General features: G+C 42.0%; 1 protein-coding gene across 1 annotated transcript in view; it reads left to right on the top strand.

Moving 5' to 3' along the window:
* The window catches only part of ANO3 (anoctamin 3), a 475,402-nt gene that overhangs the window by 234,405 nt on the left and 223,732 nt on the right, over window positions 1-17,265 (top strand). Inside the window, exon 5 of the mRNA XM_089654966.1 lies at window positions 14,837-14,995. Coding sequence (XP_089511092.1) covers window positions 14,837-14,995 — 159 coding nt within the window. The remainder of the gene's footprint in view (window positions 1-14,836; window positions 14,996-17,265) is intronic.

Raw genomic sequence — 17,265 nt, 5'->3', positions numbered from 1 at the left:
TTTTTCTAACTGGAGTTTAGCTATCAAGAAGAACTCCAGAAATTGCAGAAGTTTTAAAAAATGCCTGGTTTATAAGGAGTTAAGTCCAAGGACAGGTATGCCACCTCATGGTCTTTTATTCAAAGTGATTCTAAAGGCTTATATATATTTTTGTTTTTATAAAAACAAGTCTATACTTACCTGCTGTGTGCAGTGGTTTTGCACAGAGTAGCCTGGATCCTCCTCTTCTCAGGTCCCCCTCAGTCTCTCCTGATCCCTCCCTCCTGTCGGGTGCCCCCACAGCAAGCAGCTTGCTATGGGGGCACCTGTGCTCCGTGTGTCCATTCACACATGGAGCTGTGGTCCGGCCCCGCCCCCTCTCTCTTCTCAATGGCTCACTGGCTATGATTGACAGCAGTGGAAGCCAATGGCTCCCCCTTCTGTCTCAGCCAGTCCCGGGATAGTCAAGACTCCAGTGCACATCACTGGATTGAGAGGGGGCTTAGGGGAATATTACGGAGGGCTGGGGGAGCTGCTGCACAGAGAAGGATTTTTACCTTCATGCATAGAATGCATGACAGTAAAAAACCTTGAGCCTGTACAACCACTTTAATATTTGCATTTTTCCTGAGCATTGGGAGACAGTACAGATATCTCGTTATTTCTGGCGCTCCAGCACTGGGCCTTCAGGTTTCCGATACAGCAGCTGCAGAGTTATATGCAGTAGCTTTGCCTGGCCCTCTTCTCCTTTTACCCAATCATTGGAGGCTTTGTATTATATGAACCCATATACAAAATACAAAGCCTTCTGTGAATGGACAGTCAACAACCCCGCCACATTCAAAGTCACTTAAATCCCCTTTCTTCCCCATTCTGATGCTCAGTTTCAACTTCAGCAAGTTGTCTTCACCACATCTACATGCCTAAATACATTGAGTTGCAGCCATGTGATTGGCTGATTAGCAATTTGTGTTACTAAGCAATTGAACAGGTGTACCTAATAAAGTGGCCAAAGAGTTTATATTGTGATAGATTACTGTAGTTCTTGGCTCTTTCCATCATATTACTTTGGTAAGTAAAGAATATAACTCTACATCTACTCTACATGGCTCTGGTCATAATAATTCTGAATTTTGCAACTATTGTACAAATTATGTAAAGCAGATTACATCAAGAGAAATATGTATTTGTTTTCATTCCGATTGGAATTGGTTTGAGCATGTAGCCTTATTTATGACATTGTTTTTCACAAAAGCCACAAACCGTCCACTTGGTTTAGGCGAGAATTGCAGCACCATTTTATAGCAGACAAAATGATATTAGCCACACTGGAGTGACCATAGTGAAATATGTTCAGGTTAATGAGAGATAATATTGTAATATAAATGCATAAACACATAGAAGGTAAAAGGAGGGGAACAATCAATGATCAGCAAATTCTTTGTATAAAGTGCAGCAATAAAAAAAAACTATTTGGCATCATGCAAGCATGTAATGTACAATTCATTGCCCTTTTGTTGTAGCCAGCATACATTTGAATTTTTCCAAATGTTGTTGCATTACAGAAACTACTGATGGAATCTGTTTAGGGCTATGTAATATACTATATTGCCAGAAGTATTGGGACGCCTGCCTTTACACGCACATGAACTTTCATGGCATCCCAGTCTTAGTCTGTAGGATTCATTATTGAGTTGGCCCACCCTTTGCAGCTATAACAGCTTCAACTCTTCTGGGAAGAAGGTTTAGGAGTGTGTCTATGGGAAGATTTGACCATTCTTCCAGAAGCACATTTGTGAGGTCAGGCACTGATGTCGGATGAGAAGGCCTGGCTTGCAGTCTCCACTCTAATTAATCCCAAAGGTGTTAATTCAGGTTGAGGTCAGGACTCTGTGCAGGCCAGTCAAGTTCCTCCACTCCAGACTTGCTCATCCATGTCTTTATGAACCTTGCTTTGTGCACTGGTGCGCAGTCATGTTGGAACAGGAAGGGGCCATCCCCAAACTGTTCCCATAAAGTTGGGAGCATGAAATTGTCCAAAATGTCTTGGTATGCTGAAACCTTAACCTCCCTGGCGATATTCCCGAGTGTAGCTCGGGGTAAAATTTCAGTACCAAGAGCGGTAACCCCGAGCTACACTCGGGCTTACCATGCGGCGTTGCTCAGGGAGTCCCTGTAGCGCTTACCTTGTCCTTCGCTCCCGCGATGTGTCCCCTGCAGTGTCCCCGGCCATCTCCTCCGGCCGATGCCGACATCCGGCTTCCGTGTTCAGGTCCCTGTGACGTCGGGACGTACGGGCGCCGGAACTGGCGGCAAATTTGAAATTTTTAAAAAATGTCATTTTTAAAAAAAATTATTATTATATAGTAAAACATTGCTGTTTCAATGCATTTCACATATATTTTGTCCCTAGTGCTTTGTCCTGTGCCCTGCCTGCATTTTGACTGTTCTTTCTGCCTGGAAACTTAGAAATGTCCATGGCGTCCAAAAAGCGTCCCTTTATGTCAAAAGCGGTTTTAGACCAGCTAGAGAACAGCGATAGTAAATTAGAACCACTTGCAGAATTGAGTGATAATGATTTGTGGGGACATTCGGCATCAGACACTGAAAACGATTTTGCGACTTTGCTCAGCGATGTGCGAATTTGCCTCTGTATTTCAAATTTCAGTGTTTTTGGTTTGATTATATTATTGAATTAAATGTATTATTATTATATTATTATTTTTTATGATTATTAATTATATTATAATTTATGATTTCGTGTTTCAAGTTTTATCATATCCGGAATGTTAACTAGACTCTTGTTCGGACAGATTTCAGTGAGTTATTCCTAAAAATTACAGCCTACAATAAAAAACTACATATTTCCATGGAAAAAAATGGTACCGCTTTCAGCACCAAAAATCGGAAATAATCATACCGCCAAGGAGGTTAAGAGTTCCCTTCACTGGAACTAAGGGGCCAAGCCCAACCCCTGAAAAAAAACCCCACATCATAATCCCCCCTTCCACCAAACTTTACACTTGGCACAATGTGGTCAGGCAAGTACCATTCTCCTGGCAACTGCCAAACCCAGACACGTCCATGGGATTGCCAGACAGAGAAGCGTGATTCATCACTCCGGGGAAGTACTGTACATCCGTAAGTAAAATGTTGTAAATGCAGGCAGTTTAAAGTAGAACTAAGGGCATTTCATTTTTTCATTTTGGATAGAGTAAAGGGGGTTATAACCCCCTCTTTTGCCATTTGTGTCCCTTTAGGGAGACTTCCCTTTGCGTTCTGTGTCATAACCATAATAGGAAGTGAGAGGAAATCCGGTGTGTCACCAGGGTCAGACTGGGTCAACAGAACTAGTGTCCCCATTGGAAAATTTGCCCTCTGTTCCCGTTCTGGTAAGATCCCCAAACTTGTGATTTTCTATCACTTCCACTTTCTATCACTAGTGGTAAACAGGACAAACAGAGAGGGCGAATCTCCCTAATGGGGCACAAATAGCAATAAAAACTGTCAAGAGTCCTAATCCCTCTCCACTCTATCCAAAACTAAAAAAAAAACGTTTTGCCTTTTGTTATACTTTAAATACCTGAATTTGACAAAATATCAGCTTCTTGTTATCCCTGTACAGTACAGCTAAAGCTGGCCATACACATGAAGATTTTTGGACGAGAATATTCGTAAGAAAAGTCATATGAAAACTCTTTGAACATTCGATGAATAGATGAATGTCGTTCGAATATTGGCTTTTGTTTTAACATTTGATTTTAAATAGAATGTAATTTCTGAACGATAACCACATACACTGGCCGAAAATTTGTTTGATCGAGAAAAGTTTTCCTTCCAGCCCCTTGAATTTTCCCGTCACTGCTGTCGAAAACAAACATCGATTTGACCCCACTAACGATTGGAAAATCAAACGAGTATTCCTGAAACAAAAATTCTTGAATTAAACTCTATATGTGTATGGCCAGCTTTAGATTGAAGGAAAAAGAAAAGGCACATGGAGCCAATAGGTTGTGCTGCAGTGCTAGGAGAATGCTAATAGGAAGAGAGAGCAGAATGACAGAGAGATGAGCTCATCAGTCTTCTGCTTTTCCTTTCACTATCAGGCCGTGGGATTTTTAGGCTGATAATTTCTTTGTGAGTGGGCAAATATTCAAAATCAGCAGGGAATCAAGTACTTATTTCCTTCACTGTATAAATAAGCACTTCCCTTAATTCATGAAATTTGAGTATTTGTATATCCCTCCATTCCATTGTGCAACACACAAATAATGGAACAAATTATCTATAACATCTATGCAGAATCCTAAAAACGAAAAATGATATTTAATGAAACGTTTATGCTCCATTCACGCTTGTACAACTTCAAAATCGTGCGATTTTCATCGCAACGTTACAGTGTGACTTGATGCGACTTTGGCGCGACTTTAATGCACCTTTGGATGGGTGCAACTTTGGTTTTGACCAAGGATGATTGTTTGTGCTGTACAAAGTTGCACACATGTTGCATAATATTCAGTTGCGACCTTGAAAGGTTTGCATTGAAGTCTATGTCCCTCAAGTAGCATAAAATTTGGACCATTGTAGTGCAGAGACTACTTGAAGTCACACAGATATGAATGGTACTCATTGGGAAACATGAGGTGCAACTTGTTATGCGAATTTGGAGCCCAAAGTCACATTACAAGTTGCACAAGTGTGAATGTGCTCTTAATGTACAATCATACCAGGAGCACCTTTTTACCTGCTGAGCAATTCAGTTTTCATCCAGCCTTTTATGTGCTGCACCAATTCACTTAATTCCCATTTGTCTGTAACCTTGTGATCCTGGAAAATACCCGCTGGTGATGTTGGAACACACTCCTTGCTACCTCTGTTGAAAAAAGAGATGGTACAAAGAAGATGCGTACAGCCACAAGTTGAATTCATATCTGATTTGGACATGTGTTTCCATTGCTGATGTAGGAAGCACTGAGAGAGGAAGTGCCATTTGCTTCTTCACATATGAAGTGCACACCCACGTTTGTGCCTATTCATTTAAAGCCCTGATAAAGGGAATGCAGATCCACGGAAAATGTGACTTTTGGAAATCAATTTTGCACTGCACAAGAAACTTACAATCCACATTAATAATTATTGTTCTGCATTCACATCGTTGTGTGGAGTAAGGAGCCATCTATTGGGCATTCACTGCAATTGCAGTCTATTAATATCCTGAAACAGGAATCGGGATGTTTCACTCATACATCAGTCCAGTTTAGCTCCCAGAACACCAGTGAAGGCCTCCTTTCTCCCTTTGATACACATATGCCTGTGTTGGTTAAAGTCACATACAAAGTTAGATCACATTTAAATGTATTCAATGTGATTTGTAGGTAGCTGTTAACAGGAAATGTGTTCAATGTAACCATTTGTGAGAGACATGTAACAAGCATATTGTAATTTCAGTTTATGCTATTGTATTGCAGTTTTACAGAACAATTCACAGAAGGTAATTCTGTTTTGGAATGAAACACAATGTTGCTTCTGTCAGTTTTGTTAGCTAGCTATCAGCAAACCGTTTGTAGGATAACATAATTATGCTACCAAAATCAGTGCATGCTGTAAATTACAATATGATGAAATGATGCAGGGCCAATGAATATAAAAAAAAAATAAAAAAAAGAGTTAATGTTGATCAATGTGCCATACACGACCACTCCCCTTCTTTGTGTGACCTAGAAGGCAACGTCCATCACATCACTTCTAGCTCACACTTTACTGGCTACACCGAGGAAAGATGTATTGCAATGCGATTTGCATTGCAATACATTTAATGGAGCCATTTTAGACCCTGTATCCCTCACTAAAGAGAACCTGTCACCAAAATATCACATAGGGGAGTTTGTGTCCAATATGTGAAGAAAAAAAAGTTAAGTTTAAAAAAAATATTTTTTGGTAAAAAAAAAATAAAGTTACACCCAAGCACATAAAATCCCCCCAAAAAGATTTTTGAGCCCCAACCCCTCATATATGCAGGTACAAACGTAAACGCACACACCAGGGTGGCTACATGTGAAAATGTCGATTGCAATACACATGTAACATATCTCCGGAGTGAGAGCATTCATTCTAGCACAAGACCTCCTCCGCGACACTAAACTAGTGACCTGTAGGGGCTTTTGAAGCGTCGCCTAGAGAAATTTAGGGTACTAACATTTGATGCAATTTCATAGGCTCTCGCAAATTTAAGGTTTGGCATGTTAGGTATCCATTTACTCTGCATGACCTAGTCTTTTGTATATGTTATAAAAAATGTATTGCATTTGTTTGCCCTAAAATTCACTTGGATTTCTGGAAGTGGATCCTTGCAATAATTAACTTTTTGCTTGAACTGAACACACTTTTGTTTTATTGTTCACAAGTTCATATAGTATGTAATTATGTATTTAATAGTATGATTTATATGATTTGATGAGATCACTGATTCTGTCCATGTGTAACTGAAGTATAGTAAAGTGTTTTTACTATGCTTCAGTTTGTGAATGAACAGGAAGCTCTGTACAGAACTATTCCTGTCCATTCATTCCATGCAGCTGAGGATGCAGAGATGGAGATTGAGGGCTGTGTCCTTAATCCCCTTTCTTTGACTCAAAGTTGGAACATCAGAGTTTGGCTTAGACTCTCGTTATCTCACCAACCCCCCCCCCCCCAATGGGGCTCCTACAAAAAATAATTTAAACAATAATATTGTTAAAAAAAAATAAACAAAGTGGTAAAAAATAATTAAAAAAATTAAATAGCAAAAATTAAATACTACTGACACCGGAGGCAGATCTACCAGGGTCACAGAGGTTGTACTTGCAACCGGGTCCTGGTGCTCCATCACCAGGCTTGAAAGGAATGGATCCCGGCTGGGGATAAGGGGGGCCTTCATGGTTTCTTTCACCAGGGCCCTGAAAGTTTTAGCTGCAGAAGGAATAAAACAAGAGCGCACTGGCCTAGTGCATTATCACAGATAACTGTTTAACCGCTTCCCAACCGCCCCATAGCAGAACTACTGCTACAGGGTGGCAGGACTGTGCAAAATCACATATATATATGTGTAGTTTTGCATTTCTGGGTAGGGGGAGCACGCACCTCTCTACCCTTGCAGCCACTGGTGGCTACAGCTGTCGATCTCCGGGTCCCGACTGAAAATTCCCTGCTGGCACCCGCTGATCATTGAGGAACACTGACAGGGGAGATGTCTGTATGTAAACAACACAGATCTCTCCCTCTCAGCACAAGTATGCTGCTTTGTATTGCTGTGCATAGCAAAGAAATACAAAACAGCATGCTTACATAGTAAAACACACACAGTTAACCCTTTGATCGCCCCAGATGTTAACCCTTCCTGCCCAGTATCATTAGTATAGTGTCAGTGCTTTTTATTAGCTCTGCTCACTGTATTAGTGTCAGTGGCAGTTAGTCAACCTCCCCCCCCAGTGTCAGAATGCCCGCTTTAGTCCTGCAGTCTCGCTATAAGTCGCAAATCGCCTCCATTGCTAGTATTAAAAAAAAAATCCAGTATATATACCGTCATTTGTAGACGCTATAACTTTCATGTAAACCAATTAATTTACATGTATGGGGATTTTGTTTAGCAAAGACATGTAGCAGAATACATTTTGGCCTAAATTTATGACGAAATTTGATTTTATAAAAAATTTTTTCCTGGATATGTTTTATAGCAATAAGTCAAAAATATTGCTTGTTGTTTTTCAGAATCATCTGTCTTTTTTTGTTTATAGAGCAGAAATAAAAAAATAGCAGAGGTGATCAAATACCACCGAAAGAAAGCTCCATTTGGGGGAAAAAAAGGACATAAACTTAATTTGGGTGCAGCGTTGCATGACCGCGCAATTGTCAAAATAACGCAGCACTGTATCTCAAAAAATGGCCTGGTCAGGAGGGGGGGGATCCTCTGGAAGGCAAGTGGTTAATAAAAACGTAGATAACATTGTACTCACAAACAGGGGCGGACTGACAACTCATGGGGCCCCCGGGCAATAGGGGATCACGGGGCCCCTGTGTCCTTGCCCAAACTCAAAAAAGCCTATGAAAAAGGTACCAGGGGCATCTCATGGGGCCCCCTACTGACCCCAGGCCCTCGGGCAGTGCCCGAGTTTTCAAATGGTCAGTCTGCCCCTGCTCATAAACAAGTTTTGACAGTTTGCATAAAAATTGACAGTCACAAAGTCCATTTCTCCACAAAGTGCCAAAGGACCTGAATTCAGTGAAGTGCCATCCAAAGGCCAAATGCGGCTGACGCGCTTCAAGGGCAACCCTCTTCCTCAGAGTCCTGTCAGTTTCTATGCAAGCCTTGCAGCTCTCATAAACAACAGGGAGCGTCCAGAAGCGACTACAGAAGGAATAATACAAGAGTGCACTGGTCTAGCGCATTATCCCAGATAACTATTTAATAAAAACATAGATAAAATTGTACTCACAAACATGTGCATAGAAACTGACAGGACTCGGAGAAAGTGGGTTATCCTCGAAACGCTTCAGCCGTATTTGGCCCTTGGATGGCACTTCATTGAAGTCAGGTCCTTTGGCTCTTTGTGGAAAAATGCACTTCGTGACTGTTTCTTTGCGAACTGTCAACACTTGTTTGTGAGTACAATTTTATCTACATTTTTATTAAACAGTTATCTGGGATAATGCGCTAGGCAAGAGCTCTCTTTATTCCTTCTGCAGTTGCTTCTGGATGCCCCCTGCCGTTTATGAGAGCTGCAAGGCTTGGCTTACCCGTCGGAATCTCGCATACGTCTATCTGATCGTCACCGAATATTTCCCTCTCAAGCCTTCCACACTTATGCTCAGGAGCTGTTGACATTATTTCACTTTTCCATTGAAAGTTTTAGTTTCACATCTGGGAGGTCCATGTTCCAGCTCTGATACCCCGACAGGGTACCCCTAAAGGGAAACCACGTGTTCTTAGTAGATTTACATCCTTCTGCAACACTTACTGTCAGCTCCCATGTGGAAGGCCCAAGAGCCCCGATAGCCTGCCTCCCCTTGTATTTATAGTTCAACCACAAGAGGGCAGAGCTATGAAAACCCAGGAGTTAGCAGCCTTAGGCCCCATGTACACCTACAAACGTAGATTAAAAAGCATCTGTTTAGCCACGTTTGCATAACGTGCTTATGTGCGTTTGCATTTAGAAGCTTTTTTTTAAAGATAAGCACAGGAGAACCTCCCAAATGCCCAGAATGCACTGAAAAGTGGTAAGTTATTAACTATTTCAGACTCTTTCAGAGAAATACAGAGAGTAGAAGCAGAGACAGCAGTATGTGTTGAAATTAGCTTAGGTGTGGTCAAATGGCTGACGCGTTTTGGGGACGAATCCCTTTCCTCAGAGCTGATGACCAACCTCTGATGCTGATGTATGATGAATGGAAAGTAAGAGCCTTGCTGTTGATGCCTGAGTGGGATGGTGTAGGAGTCAAACACCATCCCACTCAGGCATCGAAACATGTCAGCCATTTGACCGAACTGACAGTGAGAACACCTTGCTTGCCATTGTGGCCATTGTCATTTTTCTATGCTTTTTAGATACATGCTTCGTCTGTGAGTATGTTTTTATTATTCTTCCACTCCTACAATAAACTTTGGATAATGCACTAGGTGTGTGCGCCACCTGTTTTCTCTCTATTGAGTTGCTCATTAACATTTCTTTTGTTTCCAAGGGTGGGAAAGGTGTCTGGTGGAGTGAGTCATTAAGGTCACCTGGCAGGGGGTCTTCATGAGGAATTTGAGGTGTGAATGGTTATTAACATATCTTTTGTTTCCAAGGATGGGAGAGGTCTGAGGTGTGAATTGGTCATTACAATGTGTGACAAGCTTGGTATGAACATCCTGTGTTCAGTGTTTTGTCCATCTAAGTACCTTGAAAATGCTTGGCATGCATGAAAAAAGGCTCTGGACAGCATTGGGAACTGGAAGAGTTAAAAAAAAATGTCATACGCAAACGCTAAATGCAATTTGCCACGTTTAGCCATGTTTACAAGCGTTTTGTGTTTGAAATGCTGTTAAAATCTACTGCTGAACGCAAGATTTCTGCGTTCGAAAAAACTACTGTAAACTCAAATGCCTGTAAACGACTGTAAACGAAGATGTGTACATGGACACATAGGAAAACATTAGGATGAGTTCAGGGGCTGCTGAAAAAGATGCTGAACGTGAGTTTATCAGATGCAGTGTACATGAGCCCTTAACCCTTACCTAACCCTCTGTACGGAGCTCCCTTAGGCACACACAGTACAGTACAATGACGAGGTATTGTGCACCACATAAGCAGGCACCCACCTACAAGTCATAAAGTGCCAATGGGGGGGGGAAGAGTGGTTAGGGGGGTCACCTATTTTTTTTTGTTATAACCTGTCTACTGCATTAACTCAGTTATCGCATGTTCTCTCAATAAGTAAACCACTATTATCATAAAAACACCAAAATGTATGTGTTCATCTCAATCTGCCCCTGCTACATTTAAAGTAACATTAGCTTTATTTGTTCCCCCCCTTCATACATGGAGGAAAAACTGATAGCACCAGATCCTTGTCCATGGCTAGATAATTAATGGAAGCTTTTAGCTGTGAAACTTTATCTGGCAGTCTATGTGTTCTAAGCTGTGGTAGCGGCTTTCACACAGGTGTCTAATACCCAAGTGAGCTTACAACTCTTTTTATTTTACAAGTAAAGGTTTCTACAGGTGATGAAACAACCAATCAGATTCTTCACCATGAAAAAGAATACAGACCCGGCAATGGTTTATTTAAACAAGTAAGAGGACTGCGGAGAAAACAAGACAGGGAATCTATGTGTTCTGAAGGCTCAGAAGGTCAACTTCCATAATTAGTTTGGTTGAGCCAGGCAATATTCCACTGTCATTACGGCAAAGATCGGACATAAAGCAGAATGAGTCTTTCAAAGCCTATGTACGTGATAGGAAAAGGATTTATAGCACAGAACACAGAGAGGAAGTCAAGTATTTAGTCCTGTTGTGTGCACATAGAGCCAGATGACTCCTGAAATATGTATTGTATAGCAGCTGGCAATTTAAAGGTGATTTCCATATTTTATGAACTCTTCCCCTTTCTCTTTTATGGTTTACAAATCTTCATTTCTCCCATAGGCTTCTGGTAAATGGAAGCTTATTGCACTTCTGTCTAAATCATTCAGTAAGGTGAAGTCCATCCATTAAGGGAAACAAATACCAGAACAGCCATTGATATTCTTTTGAAAATGCTAGCTGGCCCTCAGACATGCTGATCTTTTCAAATCAGTGCTTTTGGGGTTTCTGCTCTGGAACAATTATGTAACCAGTGACGTCAGTAATCCTGATCTGTATAGTGATTTCAGGTCAGCAACATATAGTATTGAAGGCTTGAGATCAACATTACAGCTAGCTTTTCAGAAGACATTAGCGCCTATATTTTTATCAGCGCAGGGTTCTTTTTTAATATAAATGCAATGTTAATAGCCGGCAACTCAATTACTTACTCTACTCTACTTACTTGCAATTACTTGCTCTACTCAAAAATTTATAAATCCATAGGTAACAGCTGGCAACTCAATGTCTTCTTATAGATGCACTTTAGTGGTTACAAAAATGCAGGAACAATGTACAAAATGCAATATGTTTCAGCTTATAGAGCCTTCTTCACGGCATGCTGTGAAGAAGGCTTTATAAGCCGAAACGTGGTGCATTTTTTTCATTGTTCCTCCATTTTTGTAGCCAATAAAGAACATCTATAAGAAGTCATTGAGTTGCCAGCTATTACCTTTGGATTTATAAATTTTTGAGTGGACGTCCTAGCCGGAGCACCAAACTCCTGTCCCTGCATGTCTAATATAGATGTAGAGCTTGGGTACGTTTTTCTTCCTTTTTTTAATATCATTTCCAGCCCTGTTGTTTCAGTTTATGGAAGGTCAAAAATTGTTAAAGAAGACATTTTGGATTAAAAAAAAAATAAACCTACTATCATGTATCTGGTGCTGGAGGCCAATGGAGAGAGGGCTTCCCTTGCGGCTAAGTTCCAGACTCCCCTGGAGATGGGACAGACGGAGTCAGGTCCAAAGTAGCATGGGTCACCTGCAGGAGTGCTTGTAGAGATGATTTGACTGAGGATGCTTGACAGAGGTACACCCAGGAGCACAGCTCATTCACTGAAATGTTGTCTGCAGGCAGGTGGCACCCATGAGAGTTAGCAGGCCTTCAGAGTGGTAGAGGACAGCAGAGTAGTCGGTTCATAGCCAGGGTCAGATGCCAGGTGGGGATTAGAGCAGACGTAGTCAGATGGATAGCCAGAGTCATACACAGGAGAGCAAGTGAGAACATCCATTATCCAAGCCAGGGTCATACACAGGAGATCAAGTGAGAATATCCGTTAGCCAAACCAAGGTCAGATCAAGAGAGAGGCAGAGAAGACAGGTCCAGGAACAAGCCGAGTCAGTAACAACAGCCAACAATAGCAAGGTAATATGGGACAAAGGTACTGCGAACCAACAATTTGGTGCCAGGTGGCCTTTATAAGGAAGGCCATTGGTCTCTCCCAAACTGGGTTAATGAGTGCGTAACTGTGCGCCCATGCGCATGCGTGTTCCGGCTCGTATCCGTGCACCAACGTGCATAGATGTTCGCCAGGGTGCATTTCTGTGGCCATGCAAGGTACTGGCAGTAATGCCAGGTCTCCGAGTACCTCTGCTGTGGACAGAGCCCTGACAGCTAAATAGTGACCTCCATGTTGCAACATCAGTGTGATGCTGCAGCTGACCCACGTTGGCCAGGAGAGATTGCATTGCTCAGCTCTTGGTCTGCATCGCCAGGAAACTCTGCTTTCGGTCGGACCGGCCAGGCCACAGTCCACTCCCCTTGACAGACACTGTCAACATTTTGGGCCTACACACCACTGATTCTGCTTGAACTGTCGTAAGTGCCCTGGTTGGGTTAGCTTTGTTTGTACTGTATGCCAAGTTCTGCAATACATCGTTTTTGGAAATTCGGAACTCTTTGTGCTTTCTGACACCGCACCATGTTGCACCTATCCAATATGTAGATTAATGTTTCTCTGCACAATGCCTTGTTCCAAAAGAATGGTAATTTATGTCCCTTTTTATAGCTAGGAGTGCTCAGCAATGAGTATTTATTTAAATATTTTATCAAATAAAAGCCTTCAAAGTAATTTCAAAGCAATGTAGAGTCAGAGAGCCTAGTCTTGTCATCTAGGCTTTAACATCTTCTAGTCACACCAAGGTTATGAATTTGGACACAGGAAGGGTTAAAATATATGTAAAGTATTTTTTTTTCAGTTTTGCAGAGTAGGTAAGGGTTAGGCCATTTGTCAAGTTTTTATTGCTACAAAAATGCAAATTGAAGAGCCACAGTGCCGCTAAAAGGTCCATGACTTAATCCAAATTTAGCTGCAGAAGGGGTAATACACGTCAAGGCTCCTTCAGACAGATGTTTTAGGACTAGTTTGAGCTAAACGCCACCTCTGGATGCAGCAACACTTTGCTATGGGTGTATGCAAACTGGCCAATTAGCTATGGCCAAAAATATGGTCAAAAATCTGTGTCCAGGGCCTGTCACAGTACGGATGAGCAATTACATACAAACAACGGCGGCAGCTGTCAACCTGTCATCGATTTGTCCGGGTTTGTCTGGTTACATAGCAGATTGTGTCATCAGGTGCTAGGCTTCTTTTAATCAGAGCCCTCCTGCAGTGGTGTAACATATAATCCAGCTTGGGAAGAACCCTAGTGTAGTTGGTGCAAGGGAGCCAAACACCCCCACACAAGCACAGATGTATCCAGCACATGGAGGCTCTGGACAGGGCTGGAGGCCAGGGAGAAATAAACCTGCACCCAGGAGAGCCATCTGTAGACTACCTGACCCTTATGGAGGTGGGGGTTAGGGCAGGTAGTAAAAGGCCTTTTGAGCCAAATCAAGTGAGGATATTCCCCTGTAGGGTCCCAGCAGAGGTGTACCTATGGGGGAGTTGACTAAAGAGATCCCATTCCTTTGAATACTAATGACCCTGAGTGGAAGGAGAGACTGTACAGGGAGGTGGCTGCTTAAAAGTGCTGCATGCATAATGCTTTCACATGTGACTGCTACAGACTGTCCATGATTGACTATGTGACTCTCGAATGTACAAAATATCGATGAGATGTGACTGTTTATGCCATTACTTAAGTACCACCAGTATAGTGTAGCAATCCTATCCATGTGTGGACATTCCTTCCTTTGGGATATAAAGGTCAACGTCTGGGAATGACATGTGGCAGCCTCTGGCATGGAGTGGGGCACAATATGGTGGAGGGTTCAACCTCAGCAGGAGGGACAGTGTCCTAGAGTGGGGCAAGGGTGTGTGCTCGTGGTGCCATTACTAGTCCCACTCAGGGGCGGACTGACAACTCATGGGGCCCCCGGGCAATAGGGGATCATGGGGCCCCTGTGTCCTTGCCCAAACTCATAAAAGCCTATGAAAAAGGTACCAGGGGCATTTCATGGGGCCCCCTACTGACCCTGGGCCCTCGGGCAGTGCCCTAGTTTCCAAATGGTCAGTCCGTCCCTGGTCCCACTTATAATCTGGCTGCTGCTATTTGCACACACTATGTTTTGTCCTTAATTGCCCATTTGAATGAGTCTCCTGGAGTCTACTTTATAGTTACACTTAGCACAGAAAGCCTCTTGCTGAGAACTATTGCTCTAATATGCCGAGTGACAGTCAAAATAAATAGGGGAGAGCCATGTTTCCTGAATATACAGCACAACCTTATATATTATAAAATGAATTATAACTTATTTTTGTTTCCTTTGTCCTCTAGAATGAAATGAATTCAGGGATCTCCCAAGGACTGTTTTTTAAAGACGGCATCAAACGTATTGATTACATCCTGGTATACAAGAAGTCAAGTCCGCAGATTGAAAAGCGAAGCACCTTCGAGAAGAACCTGAGAGCCGAGGGGTTAATGTTGGAGCGAGAAGTAAGTCTATGTCATAAAACGTCTCCAGGTTGATATACCGAACTGGAAACACTGGTAATGAATTTCTGCATCTCCCCTCCCCTCGTCACCATTATTTTTTATATCGCTGCTTGTTTTCCTGTACGTGCCTTAAATTAAAATATTAATGGGAAGCTGTGTGCCTGCTTTTAGTCCTTAACATTAAATCAATTTCAGATGACTGCGATTCTCCCAGTTGCTGTGGCGGATGTTTTATAATCACGAGAGAGTGCCTGGAGTCTAGCAACAAGAAGCACTTTATCTCCCAACACATACAAGAAAAGCTCATCTACTTTATTCAAATGACAAAATGACTCATTCACTAAAAGAGCGTTAAGTGTTAAAGTGTATGTCAAGCCTAACAATCAGCTTCTCTTATCTCTTTCCTTTTGGTCTCAGACCAGGCCTTTCTGGCACTTTTTAAATATATCAATCAGTATTTTTTGCTAGAAAATTTCTTAGAACCCCCAAATATTATATATTTTTTAAAACAGTGGTCCTAGAGAATAAAATGGTGGTTTATGCAAAATTTTATGTCACATGTTATTTGCACAGCGTTTTTTCAATTGCAGTTTTTTAGGAGAAAATACACTTTTTGGAATTTTAATGCAAAAACAAAATACATAACCCAATTTTTTTTGGTCGAATCTAAAAGATGATGTTATGCTGAGTAAATAGATATCAAACATGTCACTCGTTAAAATTGCAATGGAGGGAAACGTCAATTTTACTATCCATAGGCGGCACTTTAAAAAGTCTTTACATTATAAATTTAGAGAGGAGGTCTGGTGCTAGAATTACTGCCCCTGATCTGACAATCGCAGTGATACCTCACATGTGTGGGACGATCGCTGTTTGTGTGCATGTGGGACAAACAGGGGACAGGGGCTCTTAAATTTTTTTTTTTTTACACTGCTATTTAAATTTTTTTATCACTTGTGACAGCAATAGGCATGTGACAGGTACTCTTTATGTAGTTATCTGGGGTCAATAGGACCCCAAATCCCTCCTCTTCCATCTAGATCAATGTGAATAAATGCTTTTCTTTTTTAAAAATGGCTCCGTTTAGTTCCAAGTAAATCGGAAGTGATGTCAGGTCATTGCTTCTGGGTTACTATGTAACAGAGCTGAACAAAACTGATTCGGTCTGTGTTCAGTTCTGTGACCAGCCGGCAATAGTGCCATGTGGTCAATTGGGTCTACCGGAGGTGGTGGTGGTGGGGGGAAGTCCCCTCCCACTGCTTGTAATAGCAATTGACCGGCTAGTTAGCTGCTCCGATTGCTATTACAAGGGAGCCGACCATCAGCTGCAGGCATCATCCTGGGACAACTACTTGATGTCCAGTGATGTACCAGGTACTTGACTCGTCTGGAAGGGTTAGACACTCTGTCAAGTTTTTTTTTTTTTTTTTATTTCTGTCTGTTTTCCCATTGGGAAGATGCATTCCCCTGTTTATCCTGATGACTACTGTCACCAAGACAGGAAATGAGAGGTCCAACATTTCAGAGTTGTCCCCAAAACAAGAGGTAAATTGACATCTTCCAATAGGGACACCTTTTTTATAGACAGCTGTCTAAATCTGGCCATACACTTCAGTTTTTACATTCTGAATTAAAAAAAATTATTCCCCCATCCACACATTTGAGATGGATGGGGAAATTCTCCCTGCTACTTTGTTTTCTGACAGTAGGGAGAATACACAGATCAGCGCTGTACTATTAGTTGCAGCTGCTGATTTAGTGGCTTTTACCCGACAAGGCAGTTGAACAGACGAAATCAAGAGGTCAACTTCTACTCCACTGCAGTGGCCACACATGGATCAAAATGCAGCCAATCCCTGCTGAACCAGCCCCATTTTGGTCCATCTATGGCCAGTTTAAGGACTCGTTTACACTTTTACACGATTTGGTCATTCCCCCCCCCCCATTGGGTCATTGCCCCCCCTCCAACCACTTCCCCTTAGCCTGCAAAGGCAACACATACAGTAAAGCTGCAGTGCTTAGCTTTGTGGCTGTGACAAAAATGAAACCCCTGTCAAATTCAGTACTGCCCATCAAATGTGACCCATTCAAGTGAATAGATTCATGCAGAAACCTCATGCAATGCTTGTGGTGTGGGCTTTAGGGGTTACAAATAGGTGTTGAGGAAGCAAAATAACGCTGGTCAAACACCCTCTAAAAAGCAATCCCCTACATATTGATCTTCAGAAGGCTTGTAAACGATCCCCAAGAGGGAGATTCCTTTCACTTTA

Source organism: Staurois parvus, unplaced genomic scaffold, assembly GCF_062004578.1.
Source record: "Staurois parvus isolate SC_StPar_1 unplaced genomic scaffold, SC_StPar_1.0 ptg000818l, whole genome shotgun sequence".
Lineage (NCBI taxonomy): Eukaryota > Metazoa > Chordata > Amphibia > Anura > Ranidae > Staurois > Staurois parvus.
Note: the sequence above shows the minus strand (reverse complement) of the source record. Positions and strands in the feature narration are given on the sequence as shown.